At 41.9% G+C, this 24735-nt stretch overlaps 1 protein-coding gene across 1 annotated transcript; it reads left to right on the forward strand.

Moving 5' to 3' along the window:
- The first annotated feature begins 21617 nt into the window (after positions 1–21617).
- B3GNT2 (UDP-GlcNAc:betaGal beta-1,3-N-acetylglucosaminyltransferase 2) lies at positions 21618–23852 on the forward strand. Its single transcript, XM_015424971.1, has one exon. It carries the CDS (start codon positions 21619–21621, stop codon positions 22810–22812), a length of 1194 nt encoding a protein of 397 aa, XP_015280457.1. The 5' UTR covers position 21618; the 3' UTR covers positions 22813–23852.
- The last annotated feature ends 883 nt before the right edge of the window (positions 23853–24735 follow it).

Genomic DNA, 24735 nt, shown 5'->3' on the forward strand with positions numbered 1-24735 from the left:
GCTTTGCCAGACTCTCTTAATAATTCAGCCATTTCATGTTTCAACCTGGGTCCTGGAGTCAGAACTCTGAGCATGAGATTTCTGTGGTGAATGTCAATAAATCAAAAGTAGGTTTGCAGCTTACAGAGCTAATGTTTTAAGCATGTTTTTATTTTAAGTTTAAAAAAAATCTTTGTGTTTGTGTCCTTTATAAAGTTTACATCTCCGCTACCTGGCATTACATTTTAGGACACACGTGGCCCGGCCCAACAAAATCTCATTTATGTCAGATCCGGCTCTCATAAAAAATGAGTTCGACATCCCTGTCCTAGACAGACACCAGTAAAACGTTACCTAGAATGATTAAAATGTCTTTAGTCAGAACATACTAACAGAAAAACAATTCAGGATTTAATCCAGGCTTGGGGTGGGTGTGTGTGTGTGTGTGTGTGTGTGTGTGTGTGTGTGTGTCCACTGATGGACTGCAGCCTCCTCTTCAACAGTTTGCAGCCCACTAAGGATTAGGGAGCTACAGTGGCTCAAGTGGTTAAGATGCTGAACTGCAGGCTGTGGAAGGTCGGTAGTTCAGCAGTTCGAGACCCGAGTGTGCCGCATGACGGAGTGAGCTCCCGTCTCTAGTTCCAGCTCCTGCCAACCTAGCAGTTCGAAAGCAAGAAATTGCAAGTAGATAAATAGGTACCACTTCGGTGGGAAGGGAACAGCGTTCCGTGCGCCTTGGTGTTTAGTCATGCCGACCACATGACCACGGAAACATCTTCGGATAGCGCTGGCTCTTCGGCTTTGAAACGGAGATGAGCACCGCAACCCTAGAGTTGGATTCGACTGGCTTTCGAGCAAGGGACCCTTTACCTCTAAGGATTAGTTAATTAAGTTATGTTAGCCTGATCTCATGAGATCTCAGAAACCAAGCAGGTTTGGCTCTAGTTAGGACTTGGATGGGAGACCACCAATGAAGCCCAGGGTTACTGTGCACAGGCGGGCAATGGCCAACCACCTCTGCTCACCTGTTGCCTTGGAAACCATACAGAGTCGCCATAAGTTGGGTGCGACTTCGTGGCACTTCCTACTCCTACAACTACAGTTTAGTGTGCCTCGCCTACCATGAAGTGACCAAGGGAAGTAGCCTTAAGAGATTGAAGAAGAAGAGGAGATTGGATTTATACCCCGCCCTTCACTACCCAAAGGTGTCTCAGAGCGGCTTAAAAATTCCTTTCCCCTCCCCGCAACAGACACCCTGTGAGGTAGGTGGGGCTGAAAAAACTCTTGACAGAAACTGCTCTTTTTCAAGAACAGATGTGCCAGAACTATGGCTTGCCCAAGGTCATCCCAGATTAGAGTCCGCGCACTTAACCACTACACCAAACTGGCTCTTAAGAATGGGGTGAGACTTGTGTCACAGTTTTATGGCATATTTTAGAGATTCCTCAGGGTGTAAGAGATGCCCTGTCCCTTGTGAATCACGAATTTTCCTTGCTCTGTTCTATTTTGTTTTGGTTTTCTTTGATGTCCTCATACATTGCTAACGGGGTGGGCCATTACCAAACCTGGCTAGTCCCACTTTAGCAGGATCAAGCGGTACACAGTCCAGGGGGGAGGAGAGGTGTAAGCAGAATAGGCCTAGTGGTTTATTTGTCATGTAATAATACGGTGAAAGCCAGACTTGGTACTCACAGCTTTGTTCCACTGTGGGGAATTTGTCATCTTAGTTGCTACAGGAATATTGTACCAATTGGAGAATATTGTAGTAATGTGTGTTGCCACTGAATCTTTTCTTTTGACACACAGTACGCCATTGGTTCTCTTCAAAGATTGCTAGGAATCGCAATACATGCTGCATGAAATAGAGTGTGAGCAGTTCAGTGTTTTGGCCCGCTGACTGGCTTGAGTTGTCTTGTATAATGTTGAAAGCAAACAGAATCGTTTCATGGTAATTCCCATGTCACAATGCAGTTGTTGATACCATTGGTATCACATTGCAAAGTTTGCTAACTGGACTAGAGGTTTGTTGTGGGCGGTGTCAAAAAACATGCAGTTAATTATCCAGTTTTACCTTCTCTTTGTTTTCAGTTCCCATTATTTATTTCAGCTTGCCTTACACCAGACAGCTATGCATTTCTGCACGCAAAGTTCAGCACATTGTTCAGTTACATTAATCCTGATCTTTGAATGTGTCTTAAATCTTGATAGATCCAGGTGGTCAGCCGTGTTGGTCTGAAGCAGTAGGACAGATTTAAAGTCCAGCGGCACCTTTAAGACCAACAAAGTTTTATTCTAGGTATGAGCTTTCATGGTGCATGCACACTTTTTCAAATACATTGGGATGGTAGGTAAGGTTCAAATTTGTAGACGGGCTGAACAAACTTTGTTGGTCTTAAAGGTGTCACCGGACTCTAAATTTGTTCTTAAATCTTGAGCTTGAGTGAAACCAGGTAAATTACTTGCTGTTTTCATTACCTGGACTATCATACAATCTACAGTGTCTTGTCAGCCATTTTTTCTGAAAACTGGAAGGGTGCAAATCATTGTTCTCATGTTTTGAATTGTATTTCAGCCACTTCATTACTGTTACAAGAATCGTGAAACATATAAGAAGTGTGTTATGAAGTGTGTATCTTAATTATATAGCAGGTCTCCTCCCTTCCCCAAAATTAACATATAAATTATGTGTCCTTCAGAAATCAGCCTGTAATGCAACCTGACCTAGGTTTTGTACAGATTTGGCTTGTTTTAAAACTGAAGTCTTGGGAGTTAATTTTAGTGGAACAGAAACAAACCATTTCTACCTGGGTATTGGCTGCAATTCCAAGCATGCTTGCCAGGATGTAAGTCTGATGGAACTTAGCTTACTTCTGAGTAAAGAGGTTTCGGATTAGGCCTTCTGTTATTTACAGTAAACATGGCTACACCTTTGCAATCAGTTCTGAATTCTGACCTGCACAAGCCCTTCCCCAAAATTAACATATAAATTATGTGTCCTTCAGAAATCAGCCTGTAATCCAATCTGACCTAGGTTTTGTACAGATTTGGCTTGTTTTAAAACTGAAGTCTTGGGAGTTAATTTTAGTGGAACAGAAACAAACCATTTCTACCTGGGTATTGGCTGCAATTCCAAGCACGCTTGCCAGGATGTAAGTCTGATGAACTTAGCCTACTTCTGAGTAAATAGGTTTCGGATTAGAGTGTTAGTTTTTAAGGTGCTACCGGCCTTCTGTTATTTACAGTAAACATGGCTACACCTTTGCAATCAGTTCTGAATTCTGACCTGCACAATGGAATGTTTGTCAGCTTGATCTCTTCAGGCACCATTGTTCTATCATTGTGGTAGAAATTTTCCTAGCTTTCCCAGGTCCCAAGTAGCTAGACTTCAGTGAGGAACTCGCTTCTCCAGAGTTTTCCCAACAACCTCCAACAGAAACAAGAACCTTTTTTTACTTCCTACCACTAGATGCTTGCTGAGATGTAGGCCTGTTTCGCTTCTCTAGAAACAACAAAGTGAATGAAGTTACCTTATACTGAATCATATCCTTGGGCCATCAAGATCAGTCTCATCTACCCAGACTGACAGCTGCTTTCCAGGGTCTCAGGCAGAGGTCTTTCATGTCACTTCCTACCTGGTCCTTGTAACTGGAGATGCTGAGGATTGAACCAAGGACCTTCTGCATACAAAGCGGAGGCTCTTCCACAGAGCCACAGCCCCACATTGTTTTTTCATCTTTCCCAAATTAAGGACTTAATGTTTTTTCTGTCTCTGTTCCTTGCATCTTAGTACCCATGAGCCAAGATAGACTTTTTACATGGGTGCAAAATGAGCACTATATTCATAAAAAGAAGACTGTCTTGACTCATAGTGGAGATTAACTGGTTGCACAAAAGGTACTGTAACTGAGCAAGAATTGGCTATTACAGAGCAAAGGGGGAGAATGTTAAAACATAATCCTTTCTTCCTAGACCCAGAACCTTCTTCTCTGACATTGAAGTGAAAGGCAGGGCAGAATAATCTCAATATTGCCAGGTTTCGGTTTACACATTTGTCGCATTTTTAAATTATTTTTCGTTTTTCAAACAAGACAAACACAAACTAAGTAATTGACAGGAGTTTCTTACAAATAAAAATTATTTTAAAAGGTGAAGGGTTTCCCTTGCTCGAAAGCCAGTCGAATCCGACCCTAGGGGGCAGGGCTCATCTCTGTTTCCAAGCCGAAGAGCCAGCACCCTCTGAAGACTTCTCCATGGTCATGTGGCTGGCATGACTAAACGCCGAGGCGCACAGAACGCTGTTACCTTCCACCGAAGTAGTACCTATTTATCTACCTGCAATTTCTTGTTTTTGAACTGCTAGGTTGGCAGGATCTGGGGCCAGAGACGGGAGCTCACTCCGTCACGCGGCCCTACAGTCTCGAACTGCCAAATTGCAGACTTTCCAGTCTGCAGCTCAGCATCTTAACCTCTGAGCCACCACAGCCCCCCAAAATTATTTAAGTAACCAGTAAACAAGAATACTGTCAAAGCATTAAGTACATTATACAAAATGCAGCGCTAGGCCATTATCCAAATGCAAACCAAGGATGATGGTGTGACTTCAGGGCATTTGAATTCCAGTTAACCAGCAATGATATCTGCAGAAACAGATTTACCTTTGAAGAGTGTCTAAAAATGGCAGACTTTCATTAACAGAGAACATAAAAAAAACATTCTTTTTTCAATCAATATATCAGAAATACGAGTAAGATTTCATGCACTGTAAATGAAAAGTTAACTTCAGTGCCTCATTAGGCTCTGTCTGGCACCATGACTCAACACAAAGGTGGCTTTCCATTTCTTTAGAATTTGTAATCTTCTAGTACAGTAAGAGTATAAGGGTTTTTTTATCCTTGAAAAATCCTAATACCAAGAGCAATGGATTTGGGATGACATTCAGTTTAGTCATCCTACTGGTATTTAAATCTGAATCTCAAAATTCCATACATCATATGCAGACATTACCTCTTTTATTAGAAGATAATAGTAGACTTAACACTAATAGTAGACCGGTTACTGTTTTAGCTGCAAAACTTTATGCATCTGTGATAGATTTTCACAGCCACTCAACTGGAGTCTAGCTTTATTTTAGTAATCTGCTTAGAACTAATACATTAAGAAGCGGTACAAGGTAGATCTCTGGCAAGGCGGGATACAAATGGAAAAAATAAATAAATAAATAGAATTCCATTGCCCTCCTATGAGAAATACAATTTTACTGGTGTTACGTACCACCCATGTTGTGTTTATGGAAAGGTTCCTAGTGCTTTAGCCGCTGTTGGTCTAAATTGAATTTCAGGTTTCATTAGAATTTCTATAGTAAGGTCGTCTTCCCATAAAACAGTCCAACCTGCATCAAGATGAGACATAAAACTGTAATGTCTCATCTTTATGTTGGTTAAATTCTTGAGACCAATCCCTTAGTTACCAGTCCCTTCTCAGTTAGTCATTCCCAACGTGTTGCCATGGTGTCTGCCAATACGTTTACTGGCACTAGCTTGCTTCTTGAATCTTGGGGAGTAAAGTCCAAAGCATTTTAAAAGAGACATGAAAAAACAAAGAGGGCACTATGAGTTGCTCTCACGAGTTTCCTGACTAGCAAAGGACAGAGGCTTATCCCAAATAAGTCTATCACAGCCGGGTATGTGCTGCCAGCTTGGCCATAGATTGAAAAGTGACTTACATCCCAAGGAACTAAAACCAAATTTGGGAATGAAAACCAAACATCATCTCTTCCCCTGCTTTCTTCTGCCTTTCCTCAGTGCTGGGGGCGCTTCTCGGGAGACATCACTTTTGCGCCTGCAGGGAAAAGAGCTGCCTCCGTTGTAGGAGAATGCATGGTCTGGAACCTGCCGACATTTTGGGATTGGCCTTGCCTCCTGTGCCGACTGTTTTGTAGTAGTGCCCATTCCCTTTCCCCAAAGTCCCAGAAGTTCTGCAGTGCTGGGGACCCCTGGATTAAGGGGACATGAGGCCTGTTCTAATTGGGTACTAATAAAATGCCTGAATTGGTATAGATAGTTCAGGTTTTCTGCCCTGCAGTATAAAAATAAAACTTTCAACGCTAACAGGGGTTGCCTAATCCAATTAATTCTTAAGATTAGTGTAATCCATATTATTTAAAACAGTTGAATTCGTTTTTATTATAATAAAAAAACCCATTTCTCCCCATGAATGAAACAAAAACTGACACTTTGGGTAACAGTTCGGCATTACAAATTTTCCAGATACACAATGCAGCTTCTGTTAGAGGATTGTGGACGAGTTTAAATACTGTGACCAACTCAGTACTGTATAGAAATAACCAGTTAAGCCTATTTTCATGCCTTAATTGAGGCAGTAATCAACAAGGATCTTAGTAGTCTTAAATTAGGCATGGCTAGTACTAGCATCAGAAAGAACTTTTATTACCCGACCTAGATTTTCTGGCACAGTTAACAAAGTTCAAAGTAAGGTCCTACCATTTACATTTTAAAAACTCTGAAAGTGATGTACAGTATGAAATAAAAACTTAAATTTGGGCAAAAAAATACATAAGTTTGGCCCGTGCAGTTTCCTCTAATCCTAATAGACTCAGACTCTGCCAATATTTAAAATCATTTCAGGGTCGTCCAGCTTGTGGCTTTTATCCTCTCCATTTATACCAGTTACAGCAGTGGTACCCATTCTGTGGCTCAGCTGAACACAAATTAAACATTTCTCTTCCCAAGTTGTAACTTTTGTTCAGAGAGTGTGTGAGATGAACTATCATTTGTCCATAATGCTCAGAAAATTGCTGAACCCTTTTCTTTAAATCTCCATTTAAAAATTATTTATTTATTTGTATTTATAACCCGCCCATCCCGCGAGCGGACTCAGGGCGGGTAACATCATAAAACACACAATAAATACAGTCAAAATTTAAACAATTTGAAGATAATAAACATTAAAACAACAGTCACACTTCTAACAAATCAGCTGGCTGTGGGGATTCCCTGGTATATTATTTAGGTTGATAGTTGTGTGGATAAAAACCACCTCAGGGAGGCCATATAGAGACGTCCGCTGCCTCAACCGAAGGTCTGGCGGAACAGCTCCATCTTACAGGACCTGCGGAATTGAAGAAGATCTCACAGGGCCCTAATCTTGACTGGGAACATGTTCCACCAGGCAGGGGCCAGGGCAGAAAAGGTCCTGGCCCTGGTCGAGGCAAGACAGACGTCCTTTGGGCTGGGGACAACCAGGAGATGTTGGTCCATATAGCTCTTTGGGGCGTATATGGGAAGAAGCAGTCCCTCAGTTATGTGGGTCCCAGGCCATATAAGCCTTTAAATTAATCCACAATAGTCTTTAATACTGTATAGGTCATCCCTACAACACTAATTACAAGATACATGCCGTTCCACCGACTTCATTGAAGCTTTTTATTTTTGTTGGAGCTCTGTGTTCCACCTGCTCAGGAGTAAGCCCCATTGAACCCATTGGTACTTACTAAATATGCATAGTGTCAGGCTGCATAATATACTTATATCTGTGGAGTGTAGTTCAGAAATGGGATTTTCACATTAGACCACTGCTCCACAGCATAGCAGGCTGTTTCAAGTGCCTGAATAAGCTGTCTGTTGCTATCCTGAAATCAGTCACCACAAGTGTTTTGGGATAACTAAAATGCTCTACCTGCTACTAAACTCATGCGAATCTCATCTCCTTTGGACTTTGCAGCATCTTGGAATGGTCCATATTTGCTCTTTCAAGGGCAGGGGTGGCCAAACTGTGGCAGCTCTTTCACACATATTGTGCGGCTCCCGGCAGGGTAGCTGGGGAAGCAAAGGGGAGGCATGTCTCCCCAATCGGTCTTCCCTTCCCCAGCCAGTGTTCCCCTTCCTGGTTAGGCTTGAGGCAGGGGGGAACAGAGAAAGAAAGGAACTTTAACTTTAAATGCGTTCTGAAAGTCCCCGCCCCAAGCCTACAAATATCATTGGACAAATACAATATTATCAATATCTATTTTAATCACTTTTGTTTTTATTTTTGCCAGTCTCATTTAATGTTAATAAAAAGCAAATTTGTATATTTTTTCAATAAAAACATATCTGTAATGTTCATGTCATGCAGCTCTCAAACATCTGACATTTATTGTATGTGGCTCTTACGTTAAGCAAGTTTGGCCAACCCTGGTCTAGGGCCTCTAAACACCACTTGAGTAGGTCATGCTTCTAATGTGTTGTGATGCATCACTATGTTTCCAGTTTTATGCAGGAACATAAGAAGAACCCTGCTGGATCAGACCAGTGGTCGGTCTGGTCCAGCGTCCTATCTCACACCGTGGGCAACTAGTTCCTCTGTAGGTTCAACATCAGGGCCTAGAGGCCGAGGCCTTCATGAAGAACATAACAAGAGCCCTGCTGGATCAGACCAGTGGTCCATCTAGTCCAGCATCCTGTCTCGCACAGTGGACAACCAGCTCCTCTGGAGGGCCAACAACAGGGCATAGAGGCTGTGGCCTTTCCCTGATGCTGCCTCCTGTTGTACCTTGAACTATATAGTTTTGCTAAGAAGAATCAGTACCAAATTCTCTCCCTGAAGTTGGCTGAAAGTACATTTTCCTATTCTGATTTTATAGTTCAATTATTACAGTTAACATCCTCTTGTTTGCACTTCATGTGGTAGTTTGACAGTGGATTGAGTTGGCTATGAGTCACTTATCTGAGCATCTTCCATGTTCTCTTCAACCATCTGGAAGTACCGGTGAATTTTCCCACTGCTGTACACACTATTATTAAATATTTGTCTCATCCCCTGTTAACTTGATTCTGGATTTTAAAAAAGCTGAAGGTCGTGCTGCTTCAAACAGGAACACTATAATTGAAGCCTGCAGGGAAGTGAAGTAATATCCTCATATAATCAAGGCTTCTCCTTTATATTGTGTGACGAAAATTGGCTTCATAAAGTCGGTGTTGCCTTTTGTACTTATCTCCTTTTAGAGCCTCAACTGGGATGGTTTTTGTGCCACCTAATATGCCGTTCTGTCATTTACAGTTGACCTTCACTTCAATAAGTCATCTATGACCTACTTGGAAGGTCACGATTCCTTCGCGGTAATGTTCCCAAATTTTAAGCACAGAGATGTAGCTTAATTAGTAAATTTTGTAGAATTGGTTGTGTCCTAACGAGCAGGCTTTAAGATTTATTTATTTATTTATTTATTAAATTTGATTTACTAGGCCGCCCTTCCCTACAGGTAGGGCTCAGGGCGGCTTACAGCAATATTATGTAGTCACATACAACTACATTAAAAACAGTCCAATAAATAAAAACCAGTATATATACAATGCTTAAGATGGCGGAAAATCCTAACTCCCCAGCCTCCCTGGGGGGAAGGGCTATGAGGAATGAGGAACCACATGAGAGTGCCAGAAGAAGTCCCGTCGCTGTCCTCAGCCAAAAGCCCGGCGGAACATCTTTGCCTTACATGTTCTGCGGAAAGGTAACAGCTCCCGGCAGGGCACGGATGTCTTCTAGCAGAGCGTTCCACCAGGCAGGGTGGGCAAGCCAGACCTCTCTCAGGTGGGGGCCCACCAGCAAGTTCTTATTTCCTGAGCATAATGCTCGTCCATTTGGCAGCACATTCTGCTTTGAAATACATTAATTAATTAATCAATTTTTTAAAGAAAACAATAACTGTCCTTCAAGGGTCCTTCAAGACAGGCTCATATGAGCCGCTCACTCGATCACCTGAATTAGAACTATCTTTAGGAAAGGACATCTTGCAAATATTGGATCTTTTAATTATTTTTAAGCCATGAATAACTAACCTAATGGAGGGTGGACTAGCGGAAAATTTCTGTGGGCTGGCTAAGGCAAAGTTTAGCCTTGCTTAAACTAGCCAGGCTAGTTTAAGAACATCATGAAGAATGTAAATAAAAGGAACTGTTGAACTGTTCAGATTCTTTAGCCTGTTATAGTGTACCCCCTCGCGTGCATCCATTGTTTAGTAATACACCCCTAGGTCCTTTGGCGGTGGCGGGGTGTGTGTGTGGATATCAGGGAAGATGTCAGTGATCCGGCAGTCTTGGACATTTCACTAAAAATGTAACTTGTAAGATCACTTCAGTTTCTCAGCACTGGCCATAGATGGGATTTAGTTCAAGCCATTGGATTGATAATTCCATCCATCTGATTTCCCATGTCTTGTTACTAGAATCATAGAATGTTAGAGTTGGAAGGGACTTTGCAGGTCATCTACTCCAACCCCATGCACTCTGAAGGAGCATAGCCAAAAGATAGCCCTACAATATACCCAAAAGATGGTCGTCCAGCCTCCGCTTGAAAATGTCCAGCGAAGGAACATCATTCACCTCCCGAGGCAGTCTGTTCCGCTGCTCAACTACTCTTAACAATTAGGAAGTTTCTCCTGATATTTAGCCAGTATCGACTCCCTTGTAATTTCCCCCCATTAGATCTAGTCTTGCAGTCCAGAGCAAGAGAGAATAGATGTGCTCCATCTTCTACATGTTTGTTGTTGTTCGGTCGCACAGTCGAGTCCGACTCTTTGCGACCCCATGGACCAGCTTCCTCCAGGCCCTCCGGTCTTCCGCCATCCTCTGAAGTTTGCTCAACTTCATGTTCGTTGCATCGATTGCCCAAAACTGGACACAGTACTCCAGGTGAGGCCTGACTATAGCAGAACAGAGCGGAACTGCCACCTTCCATGATCTGGACACAATGCTTCTGTTAATGCATCCTAAGATTGTGTTTGTATTTTCATGTCATCTGTTTCCCAGTTCTTGGTCACAGTTTGCATTTTGCCTCCTGTATTCTATGTTACAACAGGAGTGCTGTCTTACAGGTTGGAGTCAGTAACATCCTTGGGTGCCTCCTTCTTCTTTGATAGTTTTAATGTGGGAAATATACGGGAGAAATGAAAGGAATTAGAGCATTCTCGAACATTTTTCTGCCGTGCAAGACAAGAGATGTGAAGGCCTGGAAAAATTTGGGAAACAAAAACTGTTTTTTGTTTTTCCTCCAAGGCCTTTTTTCATGTTTTCTGATAGGAAAATTGGAAATATTGGGGAGTATTGAAAAAAACTCCTATGAAATATTTTCTCTTTTAGAATGAGTGAAATGCTTTTAAAGACAAGGTGGGCAGGCTATAGATATATACAGTATATATACAGATATATACATGCTGTAGATATATACAGATTCATTGAGAACTTAGCTCTCTAGCCAGATAGCAAAAATTAAGGTACACATGCTAAGGTAGCGTAGGGTGCGTTAGCTTGCAGTTTTCTTTCAAGTGTTGGGCATATTTGCAGTTTTGCTTGTAGAATACTAAGGCATCTGTAATATTTAAATTCCATAAATATGTCAAATACTGCAATTTTATATGCTAAGTAAGTTATAAAGGATACATTTTATGTTGTTAAAGCAGTAAGATTAGTTTACGTTTGATAGGACAGTAAGTATTGCATATATTTAAATCTTTCTCAGAATTTCCATTTTCCCATACACATACAGAAAGGAATGAGGGGAGGCGGTTCCCATGGCTTCAAAATTCCCCAAGATTTTACACCTCTAGTCAAGATACCACTAGGTATGAAAGTGATTAAAAAAATGCAGCATGCCAGGGTACACACAATATTGAGCAAGAATATTTAAGAGAAACATGCTTTACTGTGGCCCCTCCTTATGTGCTATGATCTGTTTAGGTTTAGAATTATCCTAGAATGCCAATTATCCTAGTGCTGGAGAAGACTCTTGAGAGTCCCTCGGACTGCAAGAAGATCAAATCAGTCAATCCTAAAAGACATCAACCCTGACTGTTCCCTGGAAGGCCAGATAATGAAACTGAAGCTCAAATACTTAGGCCACCAAATGAGAAGGGAGCACTCACTGGAGAAGACCCTGATGCTGGGAAAGATTGAAGGTCAAAGAAGACGGGGACGGCAAAGGAGGAGATGGTTAGACAGTGTCATAGATGCAACGAACATGAAGTTGAGCAAACTTCAGAGGACGGCGGAAGGCCTGGCGTGATCTGGTCCATGGGATCGCGAAGAGTCGGACTCAACTGTGCGACTGAACAACAACAAAAGAATGGCAAGAAAAAAAAATGTACAGTTTTCTCCTAAAATGTTTCGTCATCATTCTTATTCTAACTAATCAAGGGTATACCTTACAATATGTATTCAGAATATCCTTAAAAAATCAGGTTTCAAATGATAACTGGTGTTGTTTTGACAAATGGTTGCAGTTTTCAGAACAGTTTGCCAAACAACCAAACAAACTAACAAGCAGCATAGTTCATGGGGGAAACTATGAATCCTCATTGCTGTGAATGAGACAGTTCTCGGACAGTAAACACCACTTTTTCCTCACAAGCTTGAGGGGGTGTGCAGGATTGCTACCCATCCAGTATTGCATCATAGAACCGGAATTACATCTTCAAAACCAGCAGTTCAACCTTTGTTACCATCATACATTCTGGGTTGTAAAGCACAGCAAACACATCTCAAGGCATCAATTATTTCTGGCCTGAATGGCTTATGCTGACACTGCTTTGACCGTCCCAAATGTGAGTAATGCAAATTTTTACTTTAGGGTTCCATACCCGCATCAGCATTTAAATAGGCTGTGATGTCCTTTGTCACTCAGATTGTTAGCCAGGGCAAACAAACAATTGAGCGAACAACAAGGACAGTCTTATCACAACTAGAGGGGGACAAGTATGTTTGACTTCTTATTCAGAGTAATAAAAATAATAAAACAACTAAGGAGGCCAGCATGAGCTCCTCGTCTTCTACATGCTGGCATTTCTCTAGCAAATAAGCCTTCTTTATAAAAGGACATTTTGAAATATGGGTGGTAAGTGGTTAAGACGCTGAACAGGCTGTGGAAGGTCAGTAGTTCAGCAGTTCAAGACCCGAGTTGCCGCATGACTGAGTGAGCTCCCGTCTCTAGTTCCAGCTTCTGCCAACCTAGCAGTTTGAAAGCAAGAAATTGCAAGTAGATAAATCGGTACCGCTTCGGTGGGAAGGTAACAGCGTTCCGTGCGCCTTAGTGTTTAGTCATGCTGGCCACATGGCCACGGAAACGTCTTCGGACAGCGCTGGCTCTTCGGCTTTGAAACGGAGATGAGCACCGCAGCCCTAGAGTCGGATTCGACTGGCTTTCGAGCAAGGGAACCTTTACCTTTTTAACAAGCCATCACATCGTACTTCCTCAGGGTGGTACTAGTTGCCTGGTGGTGGGTCTGAGTCTAGAGATACGAAGGCCTGGAAATTTGGGGGTATTTTCAGTAGGAAAAAATGGAATATTTGGGGACAAGTGAAGAAAAAGCTACCAAAGGGTTGTTTTCTTTTAGAGTGAATTAAGTAGGTTTTCGCTGTTGTTCTAAAGACAAGCTGTTAAAATGTTGTGGTTGGCCTTTTTCAGTCAACTATGGAAGACGAGTGTCAGGGGATTATCCTGTTTACTCGGATATTTACAACTCTCAAAATCCCTTGCCAGCGTCATATTTCTCTCGCCTTATGTAGCGTATGGAATAAGCTGGCCTTAAAGTTAGTCTCCGTGATCCAACCACAGAAGGTGCCGGTGGATGCAGACCTTTGTCACATCCCACTTCCCCCAGCAACCCCTTCAGACAGTTGGGAAGGTGATTTCCCCGGAACACTCTGTAATGCTTAAACCAGGCGTCCCTAATGTGGTGCCCATGGGCACCGTGGCACCCACTGGCATCTTTCCTGGTGCCCATCGAGTATTCTTAGAAAGGGTGTGTGTGACCAGATGGGGCTTCTGATGTGCCACTGGAGATTTGGTGACTGTACAGATTTTTTAAAAAATGTTGTGTGGCGGCCATTTTATGCCAGAATTCCAAAGATGCCTGCAGGCTTAAAAAGGTTGGGGACCCCTGGCTTAAACTACTGGGCACATGGCTCAACAGGCTGCACCGAAGAAAGGGGCAGGGGGTCAAAGATACTCCCTGTTTATTCTCCAAGCTGGACCAAGTCAGTACATTTCCTCAAACCCAAAGAATCAGTCTTCCTGATGTCTGAAGGGACTACTGTGAAGGAAAGGGAATATGGCAAAAATCCACCAGTGCAAAGGAGTGCAGATCACCGGATCCAGCCCTGTAATTTGCACAAAGGAAAGAACCAAGCTAATGAACGCAAAAATAGAGAAGTATCTTTGAAACCATGCGCGCAATGTCAGTTCTTTTAGTCCCCAGAGGTGAAATGAAAGTTCAGAATTGGGAACTACAGATCTTTCAGAAACTGGATGATACAGCTTATTACCCACGTGCCAACTTGGTGACACATCTGGTGTATTCGCCACAAGTGTTAATTATGGAATGAAGGATTTAAAAAACAACTTCAGATCTCCAGATGTTTCTCATCCCATAAGTCATTGTTGGCTTTCTAATGATAGTTGTAGGAGTCAGTGCTTTCAGGGGAGACTCATAGACACGTGGATGGCCAAGTCTCCGTTCTTTCATTTCATGTGTAATCGGAACCCTATGGCTGGTACCTGCAGAAAACCTGGTTCCTCACGAGCGTAATTCCAGACATTCAGAATGGCAGGGTTAAAAAGATCTCATAAGGGTTGGGTGGCAAGCTACAAGATCAATACTCCAACCTCAATGAGGTGGAGGCCCAGTTGGGATGGCTGTTGAATCCAGGGGCTTACCTGATATCTCTGGGGGCTTTTCTAGTCAGCAGGGCTGGCGCTCCTGTCACAGCTGTGGTCAATCTGTGGAAGGCAAAGGTGGCCCAAGTGGTGGATGCAATTGCTGCCAGTACCCTCTTCCCTTGAGTAAGGGCCAGAATGACTTTCGGTTTACCAAGTTGATTGGGATGATGAAACGGATTGGCAGGCACAACGCAAGTGGAGGAGAACTGAGAATGAATGTAATTGAATGTGGGTACTGCATTATGCTGGCAGGCACTCTCTTTTTTTGCAAAAATTCGCAGCTGTTGTAAAAGGGCATGTTGTTTGTGGTGTCTGTCGCAATTTCTCTGTGGCCTCTGCTCAACAGGAGTTTCAGGGCTTTCTTTTGTTTCTAGATAATGCTGATCATACGGGGCAGAGGTTTTCTCAGTTCATATAAGAAGACTCGATATTTAATTATTGGTTAATTATTGGTTTGAATAAAACCAAAAGCATTTGTGCTTTTTCATATAAATCCACCATTTGGAAAGTTATGAGAACAATTCCTATGAAATATTTTCTCTTTGAGTGGAGGAAATGCCTTTTAAGACCAGATTTCTCATTCATTGGTTTTTGATGCGATACAGTCTACAGCAAAGCTCCTTCTAGGCTGTAGAGTCTTGTGAGCAAAAATTCTACGTTGTGAGCTACTGGCATTAAAGTTGTGAGTGAGCAGTTTGGCTTCTGAATAAATTAGTTTGCTCTGGAGCCATCCTCCCTGAGCTAAGACAAAAATGTGTGAGCCAGAGGCTAAAAGACTGTGAGCTAGCTCACACTGACTCAGCTAAGAGGGAACACTGGTCTACAGTGTCAGATAACGATGGTTCTTGTTAGAAATGTAAATGCCCAGTCTCTCTCTCTCTCTCTCTCTCTCTCTCTCTCTCTCTGTGTGTGTGTGTGTGTGTGTGTGTACATGCACGTGTGCATTAAGTGCCATCAAGTAACGTCCAATTTATGGCAACCCTGTGAATAATGTCCTGCAAAATGTCCTATCATTAACAGCCTTACACAGGTCACGTAGACTGAGAGCCATGGAATCCACCTGTCTCATGCTGGGTCTTCCTCTTTTCCTAGCATTATTGTCTTTTCCAGTGACTCTGGTCTTCTCATCCCAGGCTGGGGAAAACAAAATTCAGGGGTAAAAGTCCTTTTCCATTTTTTTTTTCAAGGAATTCCTTTTCAGTTCTTGCGTGCAAAACACTGAAGACACGTTTGGAGCGGATGAAATGCTGTTTCAGTACAAGATTTACTGACTCAGTGTAACATGAACATTTTTGTGTAACGTTTTTATGTGAGGTCATTCCTACGTATATACGGTACGTGTATAATCAAGCCTGAACTCTCCCTAGAAGCTAAAACCTACACGGATTGGTTGGCATCATCATACTTTTGGTCACATGATGTAAAGACATGAGTCACCGGAAAAGACAATACCGCTAGGAAAAGTGGAAGGCAGCAGGAAAAGAGGAAGATCCAACATATGAGATTGAGGCACAATCAAGGAAGCCACAGCCCTCAGTTTGCAAGACCGCAGCAAGGCTGTTAATGATAGGACATTTGGGAGGACAATCAGGGCTATTTTTGGGCAGGAACGCACAGGAACGGAGTTCCGGCTGGCTCCCAAGTTGGCCACGCTCAGCAGGCACTCATTAGCATAATAGGCCACACCCAACAGTAGGAACTAAATTAGGATTGGCTACATTAGGGGTGTGTGGCCTAACATGCAAAGGAGTTCCTGCTACAAAAGAAGGCCCTGGGTTTTGACAACAAAGAAGGTAAACAGAATAAGAAGCAAAAGGTGGGTGTGGCTGGATGACCACACTTCTGGTAACATGGAGGTGTGGCCTAATATGCTAATGAGTTTCTGCTGGTGGGTATGGACTATTATGCTAATGAGTTCCTGTTGGACTTTTTCTACAAAAAAAGTCCTGGGGAACATTAGTTACTAGCGTGGCAACAAACCAGGGTATGGGGGTGGACTGTGCTGAACACCGAGACAGTTCTACCGGTGGGAGGAGGCTGCAGTGGTAGCGGCTTTTCGTCAGAGTAGGGTAGCCAACCTCCAGGTGGAGCCTGGAGTTTCCTGGGAATTACAACTGATCTCCACACTACAGAGGTCAGCTCCTCTGGAGGAACCATACAGTCTAGAGCAGGGGTGTCGAACTCATTTGTTATGGAGGGCCGGATTTGACATAAATTGGACTGTGTCAGGCCAGGCCATGTGTGTCATAAAATGTAATGCCAGGTAGTGGAAATATAAACTTTATGTAAAGGACACAGCTACAAACTCTTTATAGCCTGCCTAACAGAACCTGTTCTCCCTTAAATCTGGGGATTGTTCCTAATGCAAATCTTCCAGCAGTATACCTCTGTCAACTCATAGCTCCAAATTTGCGTAGAGCCATATCCTTGGCTAGATTTAATGTTCTTCCTTCAGCTATCATCTGGCAGATTCCAAGGGGTTCCCTGTCCTAGCAGGGGCTGTCCTTGTATGAAGGACTGTGTTGAAACTGTCGCCCACGTCCTCCTCCAGTGCCCGCTCTATTTGGCGTCCTGTCGGGATCTTCTATATCCCATATTAGGCCAATTTTTAGAGACCCCTGGATGATTTTAAACTCCTTATCTTGCTCAATAATCCAGATACAGAAATAACTGAAATAGTAGCAAAGTTTCTCTGCAGTGCCATGGTCCTACGGCCTGATAAGTGATATTATGAATTAGGTTTTATGATGATGTTACTCTGTGATGTTACTCTGCAATTTTAATTTTACTCTGCATGATTTTGTATTTAGATTACTGTATATGTATATGCCAATAAAAGGCTTTGGATGAAGGAATAAAGGACACAAACACAAAGATTTTTTTTTTAACTTAAAATAAAAACATGCCTGAAACATTAGCATTCTTACAATATTTTGTTTATTTAACTGTCTCTGATAACTGACACTTCTTGTTCTGAATTATTGCATCAAAATGTCTGTGCTGTAGCAATCTGGGAGGGGGAGGAGGAGGAGCCTCAGCTCAGTGCAGGGAGCAGAAGCTTGCCTATCTAGCTCTCCTGAGCGATTGAGAGAGTCTGGGGAAGCAAGCTATGATGCAACAGCAGCAGAACCGGAGGAAGAAGCAGGAGACAGCCAGTCCCTTCCGGGCCCGATAGAAGCCCTCTGGGGGCCTGATCCAGCCCCCGGGCCACATGTTTGACACCCCTGGTCTAGAGTAAATGAAAGTCCTAGAATGGCTACAGAAAATGGATGTCCCATTTCTCTTATACTGTATCATAGAGACTAGGATAAACTGACCGATAGTCACCTTTGAGGACAGTGAAGGACAGAAGGCAATTGGGAATCGAAGGAGGGATGACACTGCTGTTGGTTGGCATCTAGAGATGTGCCTTATCAGTGTTTTAGAGATATAATTGGGTCTCCCAAATACATCTGGAATTGTTTGGTCCCAAAAAATCCTGGAAATATTCAGGATTAACTGGGAACATTGAGAGTCAGCATTTGGAGGCTCTGAGGACTGTTTTTTCCTCTGTCTCCCCCTTCTCCAGTGTCTGTGTCTTCCGGTGCTTGGTATCGGCTTGCCAAGCTACTTTACATAAGGTTCTATCAGTTTCAAGACTTGACATTTTCAGGCTCTACATGGGTTCAGATTCTTGCGTTTTATATTGGGCGACCTTAGAAATAGCTTCCAATAGCCTTCCTATGGGGGGGGGGCTATTATTGGTTTATTGGTTTTTTATATTTATTAATAGCTTTGTTTAAATCTGTTTTAACTATTTATTGTGGAAGATTTTATGAAATGTTTTAATTCTTATTGTGGAAATGTTTTAACTCCTGTTGACATCCATTCTGAGCCCGTTTGCGGGGAGGGCGGAATATAAGCCTAAATAAATAAATTTTTACACTTTTCCCAGGGTCTCCCCCCCCCCCATGGAAAGAATGGAGGATTGCAGGAGGTGCCTTCTTTAGAGTCCCATAGAATTGGACCCCTTGGTCCAATCAACTTAAAATTTAGGGGTTATTTAAAGGACAGCTGCTAGCATCTCGCTCACACGCTTTTGTGAGAGTATGAAAGTGCTTCCATCCAACTAATACACTTTCTTTTATTTACTACCGGTTTTTTCCTGATCTCATCTTTATATATATATTTTTTCAATCAGTTGACAAAATTAAGGTTTGAAGTGTAGTTTAGGGTACGGTAGTTTGCAGCTCTCTTTTTCAGGTACTAGATATATTTGCAGTTTTGTTTATAGAAAACTAGGCGTGTATACTTTTATATTCCATAGGTACACCCAAATATATTTAAATACTAAGTTTATAAGTCTTACTAAATTATAAGTCTTGTGTTATACCTTGTTGCCACAGTAAAATAAGTTTGGGCTTGATTGGAAAGTATTACCCGTGTTTCAGTTTCTCCCAATATTATTTACTGTTGGCTTTTTTATTAAACGTTTTTATTAAACATATAATAGGAAAACAGATACTTGTAATGATCTGCAATTACAAACAGATAAATCATAACTTACTAAAACAATTCTAATATTCTTTAACAAATAACATGAAAAATCAAATAGTTTAACAACATGAACATTGTTTAACATTGCAACTTGATTATAACTAAGAGATCACAGGGATATATATATTTTTGGAATTTTGTCTTTTGAGACCATAAATTCCAACACCGGTAACCAAATTGCTGCGAAACGAAAACTTTGTTTTGGGTTAATAACTTGGGAATTATGATAGGCCTCCCAATATTATTTTTGTTTTTTGTGATGGCAGGGTTTTTTTCCCCTGAGGGAGAAAAATGATTTTTCCATGGCTTTAAAATTTTTCAGAAATTTTACCTTTCTGACTGCACCAAACATCTTGTTTGCAGACCACTCATACTCTGCTCATGCAAGGTGGGCAGGGATGTTTTCTACCCATTTCCCCTCAAGCTGAAGTCACCAAAGCTGTGTCTGTCTCTGTTTCCGAGGATCCTCTAACCCAGAGAACCAGCTTTTTGGAGAACTTAGGGAGCAGCATGGAGAAGGAGGAGGCACTAATCTTCTGAATCCCAGAGCCAGGAGACAACGCCGGGGAAGGCCTCTATACCCTGTTGTTGACCATCCAGAGAAACTGGTTGGCAACTGTGAGAGACAGGATCCTGGACTAGATGGACTGTTGTTCTGATTGGCCACTGTGTGAGACAGGATGCTGGACTAGATGGACCACTGGTCTGATCCAGAAGAGCTCTTGTTATGTTCTCATGAAGGCCTCGGCCTCTATGCACTGATGTTGAACCTCCAGGGTAACTGGTTGGCCACTGTGTGAGACAAGATGCTGGACTAGATGGACCACTGGTCTGATCCAGGAGGGCTCTTCTTGTGTTCTTATGAAGGCCTCAGCCTCTCTGCTCTCTTGTTGGGCCTCCAGAGGAACTGGTTGGCCACTGTGTGAGACTACATGGTCTATTGGTCTGATCAGCAGGGCTCTTCTGATGTTCTTATGAAGGTCTCGGCCTCTCTGCCCTGTTGTTGGCCCACCAGAGGAACTGGTTGGCCGCTGTGTGAGACAGGATGCTGGACAAGATGGATTATTGGTCTGATCCAGCAGGGCTCTTCTTGTATTCTTATGACCCGTTCCATCAACTTAGCCCATTTATGGCTCATTGGAAGTTTACAACATGTCTTGGAAGTTTACAACATGTAATGTTCAGAGTATAGTAATGAAAATTACAAGTAGTTTTATATATAAATATATTTGACAATACCTTTATCAATCCTTGTCTCCTTTTTTTCCCTGGCTGAGCATTTCAGTTGATCATTTTGTCTTATATTTGGCTTCAGACATTTGAAGAATGCGGTGTGCCTTATCAAATAAAACACTAGTTTTGTTGCATTCATTAAAGGAAATGGTGGTTTATAGCCCACATTCAAACTTAATCATCATTTTTGCTTTTGTGAATCTGATATTTTAGACTTTGTATTGTACTTTATGAAAACCTTAATTCAGAACAATTGCTGCTGACAGTTTATGCAAGATAAGAGGTTGAGTTACTCACTGGCTCATAGAGATCTGAAGGCCCTGGGGAGGGGGTGGAAAATTTGGAGGAAGAAGGGGTCTTTTTTCTCCCAAGGCCTCTCCCCTCCCCCAGTTTTTCCAACAGGAACATTTGAAATTTTTTAGAGAACTGAAAAAAAGTCTTATGAAGTAGTTTCTGTTATAGAAATAGTGAAATGCTTTTAAAGATAAGGTGGGCGTGCTGTAGACATATACAGCTGTTAAATCCAGGAGCTTTTCTGCACTTAGAAGGATACCTAATCTTCATGAGGGGAGTATGCAGGGCTTTCATTGCTTCTCAGCAGTTGCATGCCTTCTGTTGTCCTTTTCACCTGATGTAGTTGACCTTTTTCACCTCTCGCTCAAACCACTGTGGCATATTAACCCACAGACTGGGTAAAAAGTAGTTCATTGTCCTATCTTGCAGGGGGGGGAGAGTAGGCGAAGGTAGAGCAGAAACTGCATCAGGACCTCAGAGGAAAACAAAGTTCCATTAAGAACGTAGCTCTCTCTCTTAAGATTGCAAAAATTAATATACCCATGCAGAGGGTGCACCAGCTTGCAGTTTTCTCTTAGGCATTGGGGTATATTTGCAATTCTGCTTGTACAAAACTAAGGCATTTATAGCTTTTGAATTCCATAAATATGTCAAATATTGCAATTTTGTATGCTAAGTAAGTTATAAATGGTTTCTTTTATATTGTTAAAGCAATAAATCTAGTTCAGGTTTGATAAGAGTAAATATTGGATACATTTTGGGAAAAAATGGGTTTTTCCCCCATGGCTTCAAAATGTCTGGAAGTCTTACGTCTCTATTTGCCATTTCCCCCCCTGATATTAATTTACTTTTGTTTTTCAGATATGAGACATGAGTGTTGGACGCAGAAGATTAAGGTTGCTGGGAATTCTAATGATGGTAAACTTCTTTATATATGTCATTGTGGAAGTCTCAAAGAGTGCTGGCCAAGAGAAGAATTCAAAAGGACGTGTTGTAGTACCTCTCAAGAAGTTTTGGAGGAAATATACTCCTCACAAGGCATATTGGAATAAACAGCAGCAGAAGTTGGAACGCGGGTACAATCCCATTTTGGCATTGCTTTCCAACATGACTTCGGAAGAGAATTTATCATCTAATGGTAGTTTTTTGAATCCTTGCGATCCTGATCCATTTGTTGCTTCAGAACTCAGTGACTTTGCGGATTTGCCTGACAGGTTTAAAGACTTCTTATATTATCTGAGATGTAGAAATTATTCATTAATAGTGGATCAACCACACAAGTGCAAACACAAACCTTTTCTGCTTCTGGCTATCAAATCGCTCATACCACATTTCGATAGAAGACAGGCAATCCGTGAGTCTTGGGGGAAGGAGATTAAATCCGGAGACGTAACTGTTGTGAGAGTCTTTCTATTGGGCGAGACCCCTCCAGAGGATAATTATCCCAATCTCTCAGACATGCTCAGATTTGAGAGCGAAACCCACCAAGACATTCTTATGTGGAACTACAGAGATACTTTCTTCAACTTGACTCTGAAAGAAGTACTGTTCCTGAAATGGGTCAGTAATACCTGCCCAGATGTCCAGTTTGTTTTTAAGGGAGATGATGATGTTTTTGTGAATACCCATCAGATCCTGGATTACTTGAAAAGTTTAACCAAGGATAAAGCCAAAGACTTATTCGTAGGTGATGTGATTAAAGATGCTGGACCTCATCGTGAAAAGCACCTGAAATACTATATTCCTGAAAGTATTTATGAAGGCTCTTATCCTCCATATGCAGGAGGCGGTGGGTTCCTCTATTCTGGTCAACTAGCACGACGGTTAACCAATGCATCTGAACAGGTCCTTCTCTACCCTATCGATGATGTGTATACGGGAATGTGCCTTCAGAAGCTCGGCCTTGCCCCGGAAAAACACAAAGGCTTTAGGACTTTTGACATTGAAGAGAAACAGAGGGATAACATCTGTTCCTACACAAACCTGATGTTAGTCCACAGCAGGAAACCTCAAGAGATGATTAAGATTTGGACACGTTTGCAGGACCCAAATTTAAATTGCTGAGCCTGATGCATGGGGAGTGTGTTGCGTCCGAAAGCTCTTTCCAACATTGGGTTTAAACAAGTAATATGCTGTCTTTGTCCAGAGGCTAGTTTTTGCAAATGAAATTAGCTGTAAACGGCTTACCTAGTACTTACGAAGGTGAGAGTCCATCGCATTTGGAGGATGTGGCATGAAGAATGCAGTCCTTAACCTTTCTACTGTCTGATTCCTATGCCTAACAAAGCATGTAATAATTATGGCCTTTTGAAGCTGTTATTGTTTGGCCCTGTAATATTGGAGGTATGGGTCTCCTAGTGGTAGAAGCCATACGGGTTGTTTCTCTGCAATGAAATACCTTGTTGTAAATCCAGGAAAATAACTTCAACGTGATTGACAATCCCTAAACTACTTTTTTTAAAAAATTGTGTGAGTTTCCCTCTCCCCCCACACATACCATGTTTGCCCCACTCCTGAACAGTATTCAGTGAAATGTGATGGAACCGTCTTTGTGACAGCACCTGTAAAAATTCAAGTTGATCCATCTACTTCTTCTCAGAGAAGCGACACAACTTAAAAACTTGGTGTGTAATTTGGGAAGACAAGGTTTTGTTTTTGTTTTTTTTAATGGAATTGGCTGATGGACAAACACTTTCACCGGCATCAGAACTTTGATTTAGTGGGCTTCACACGCAGTTGTTGTCTTTTCTCTGTTGTTAAAGTTATTTGTGCAGTTTGATTTGATTCAATAAATTCATATGAAACGACTTAAGTTGATTCTAAAAGGTTGGATGGTTTTGTGTGCAGGGCTAGACTTAAAGCCAGTTGCGTTGGTTTATTTATTTATTTTTTTGAGATCCCGAGTTTTTGAAACCTGGAATCGCAAAGCTATTTCACGGGCCCAGAACACCCTGTTTGCCATATTTTCATGTGTGTCATATCAGACAATTACTTGGAACAGTGACTGCTCTCGTTATGTAGAAGTGCCTGTATTTATTGTTCAAATTGAAGACCAAAACACTTTCTTAAGTATATTTTGTGTAACGATTTATTTGTATAGTGTTGTCGAGTCATATTTAAGTAGAAGTAACTATTTTGAGTGTGTTTGAAATGTTAGATATTAAAAAAATAAAGTTAATGGTGTTTTTTTTTTTGAATCTGGAAAAAAATGTAATTTAAAATAATAATGCTTTGTGCACATCCCAGAGCTGTGTAGCAGTTCACTCCGTAGCAGGAGTTACGTTGGAGCTTATATTTACTATAGAGTGCTCTGGCGGCCTAGCCTGACCTGCTGCATGAGCAACGAAGCTTATAAAATTGGATGTCGCTTTTGTCCGTCAGCACACTAGCGCAATTCCTGTCATTTGTGTGGGCTGTGTGAACAGGAAGTGATCAGACTTTTGCAGCATTCGATGTCGTTTTATCCTGGCAAGGCCTGTCTGATCTAATGGGGGTGCAGCAGTACTTCCTTGGAGCTTTGTTACAGGGGATGCTTCGTGGCTCGGGGAGATGCCGTTCTGGTAGTGAGGCACTTTGGATGGTTGCTTTGTAACTAAAAGGTGACCTGGGCAGCTATAAACACTTTTAAAAAGCACATATAATGCTTTTCTCTAACTATCTAAATGATTAGAGCAATGGCGTTTCTCCGCACTCCCAAAACGTTTTGTGATCCGCGGAACACAAAGCTTACCTGTGGTGGTGTTCTCATTGTTGCGTCCAAAATGGGGTTTGAAGGAAAATCGGTTAAAATTTAAAATCATTCCATCCCACTGATAACAGTTGGCATGCTCGTGTCGGCAAGAGAAATGTACTTTTCCACGTGTTTCTGTACATGGGCACAGCTGTTAAACTTTCTCTTTTATCTTATTTTTTCTGTACTCAATTCCTTTTCTTGCAGGCGCTCCAGTGCTTATTGCATCCCAAAGCTCCATATGACCTGAGGTTCTC

Source organism: Gekko japonicus, unplaced genomic scaffold (genome assembly GCF_001447785.1).
Source record: "Gekko japonicus isolate JY-2015 unplaced genomic scaffold, Gekko_japonicus_V1.1 scaffold1959, whole genome shotgun sequence".
NCBI classification, from domain to species: Eukaryota; Metazoa; Chordata; class Lepidosauria; order Squamata; family Gekkonidae; genus Gekko; species Gekko japonicus.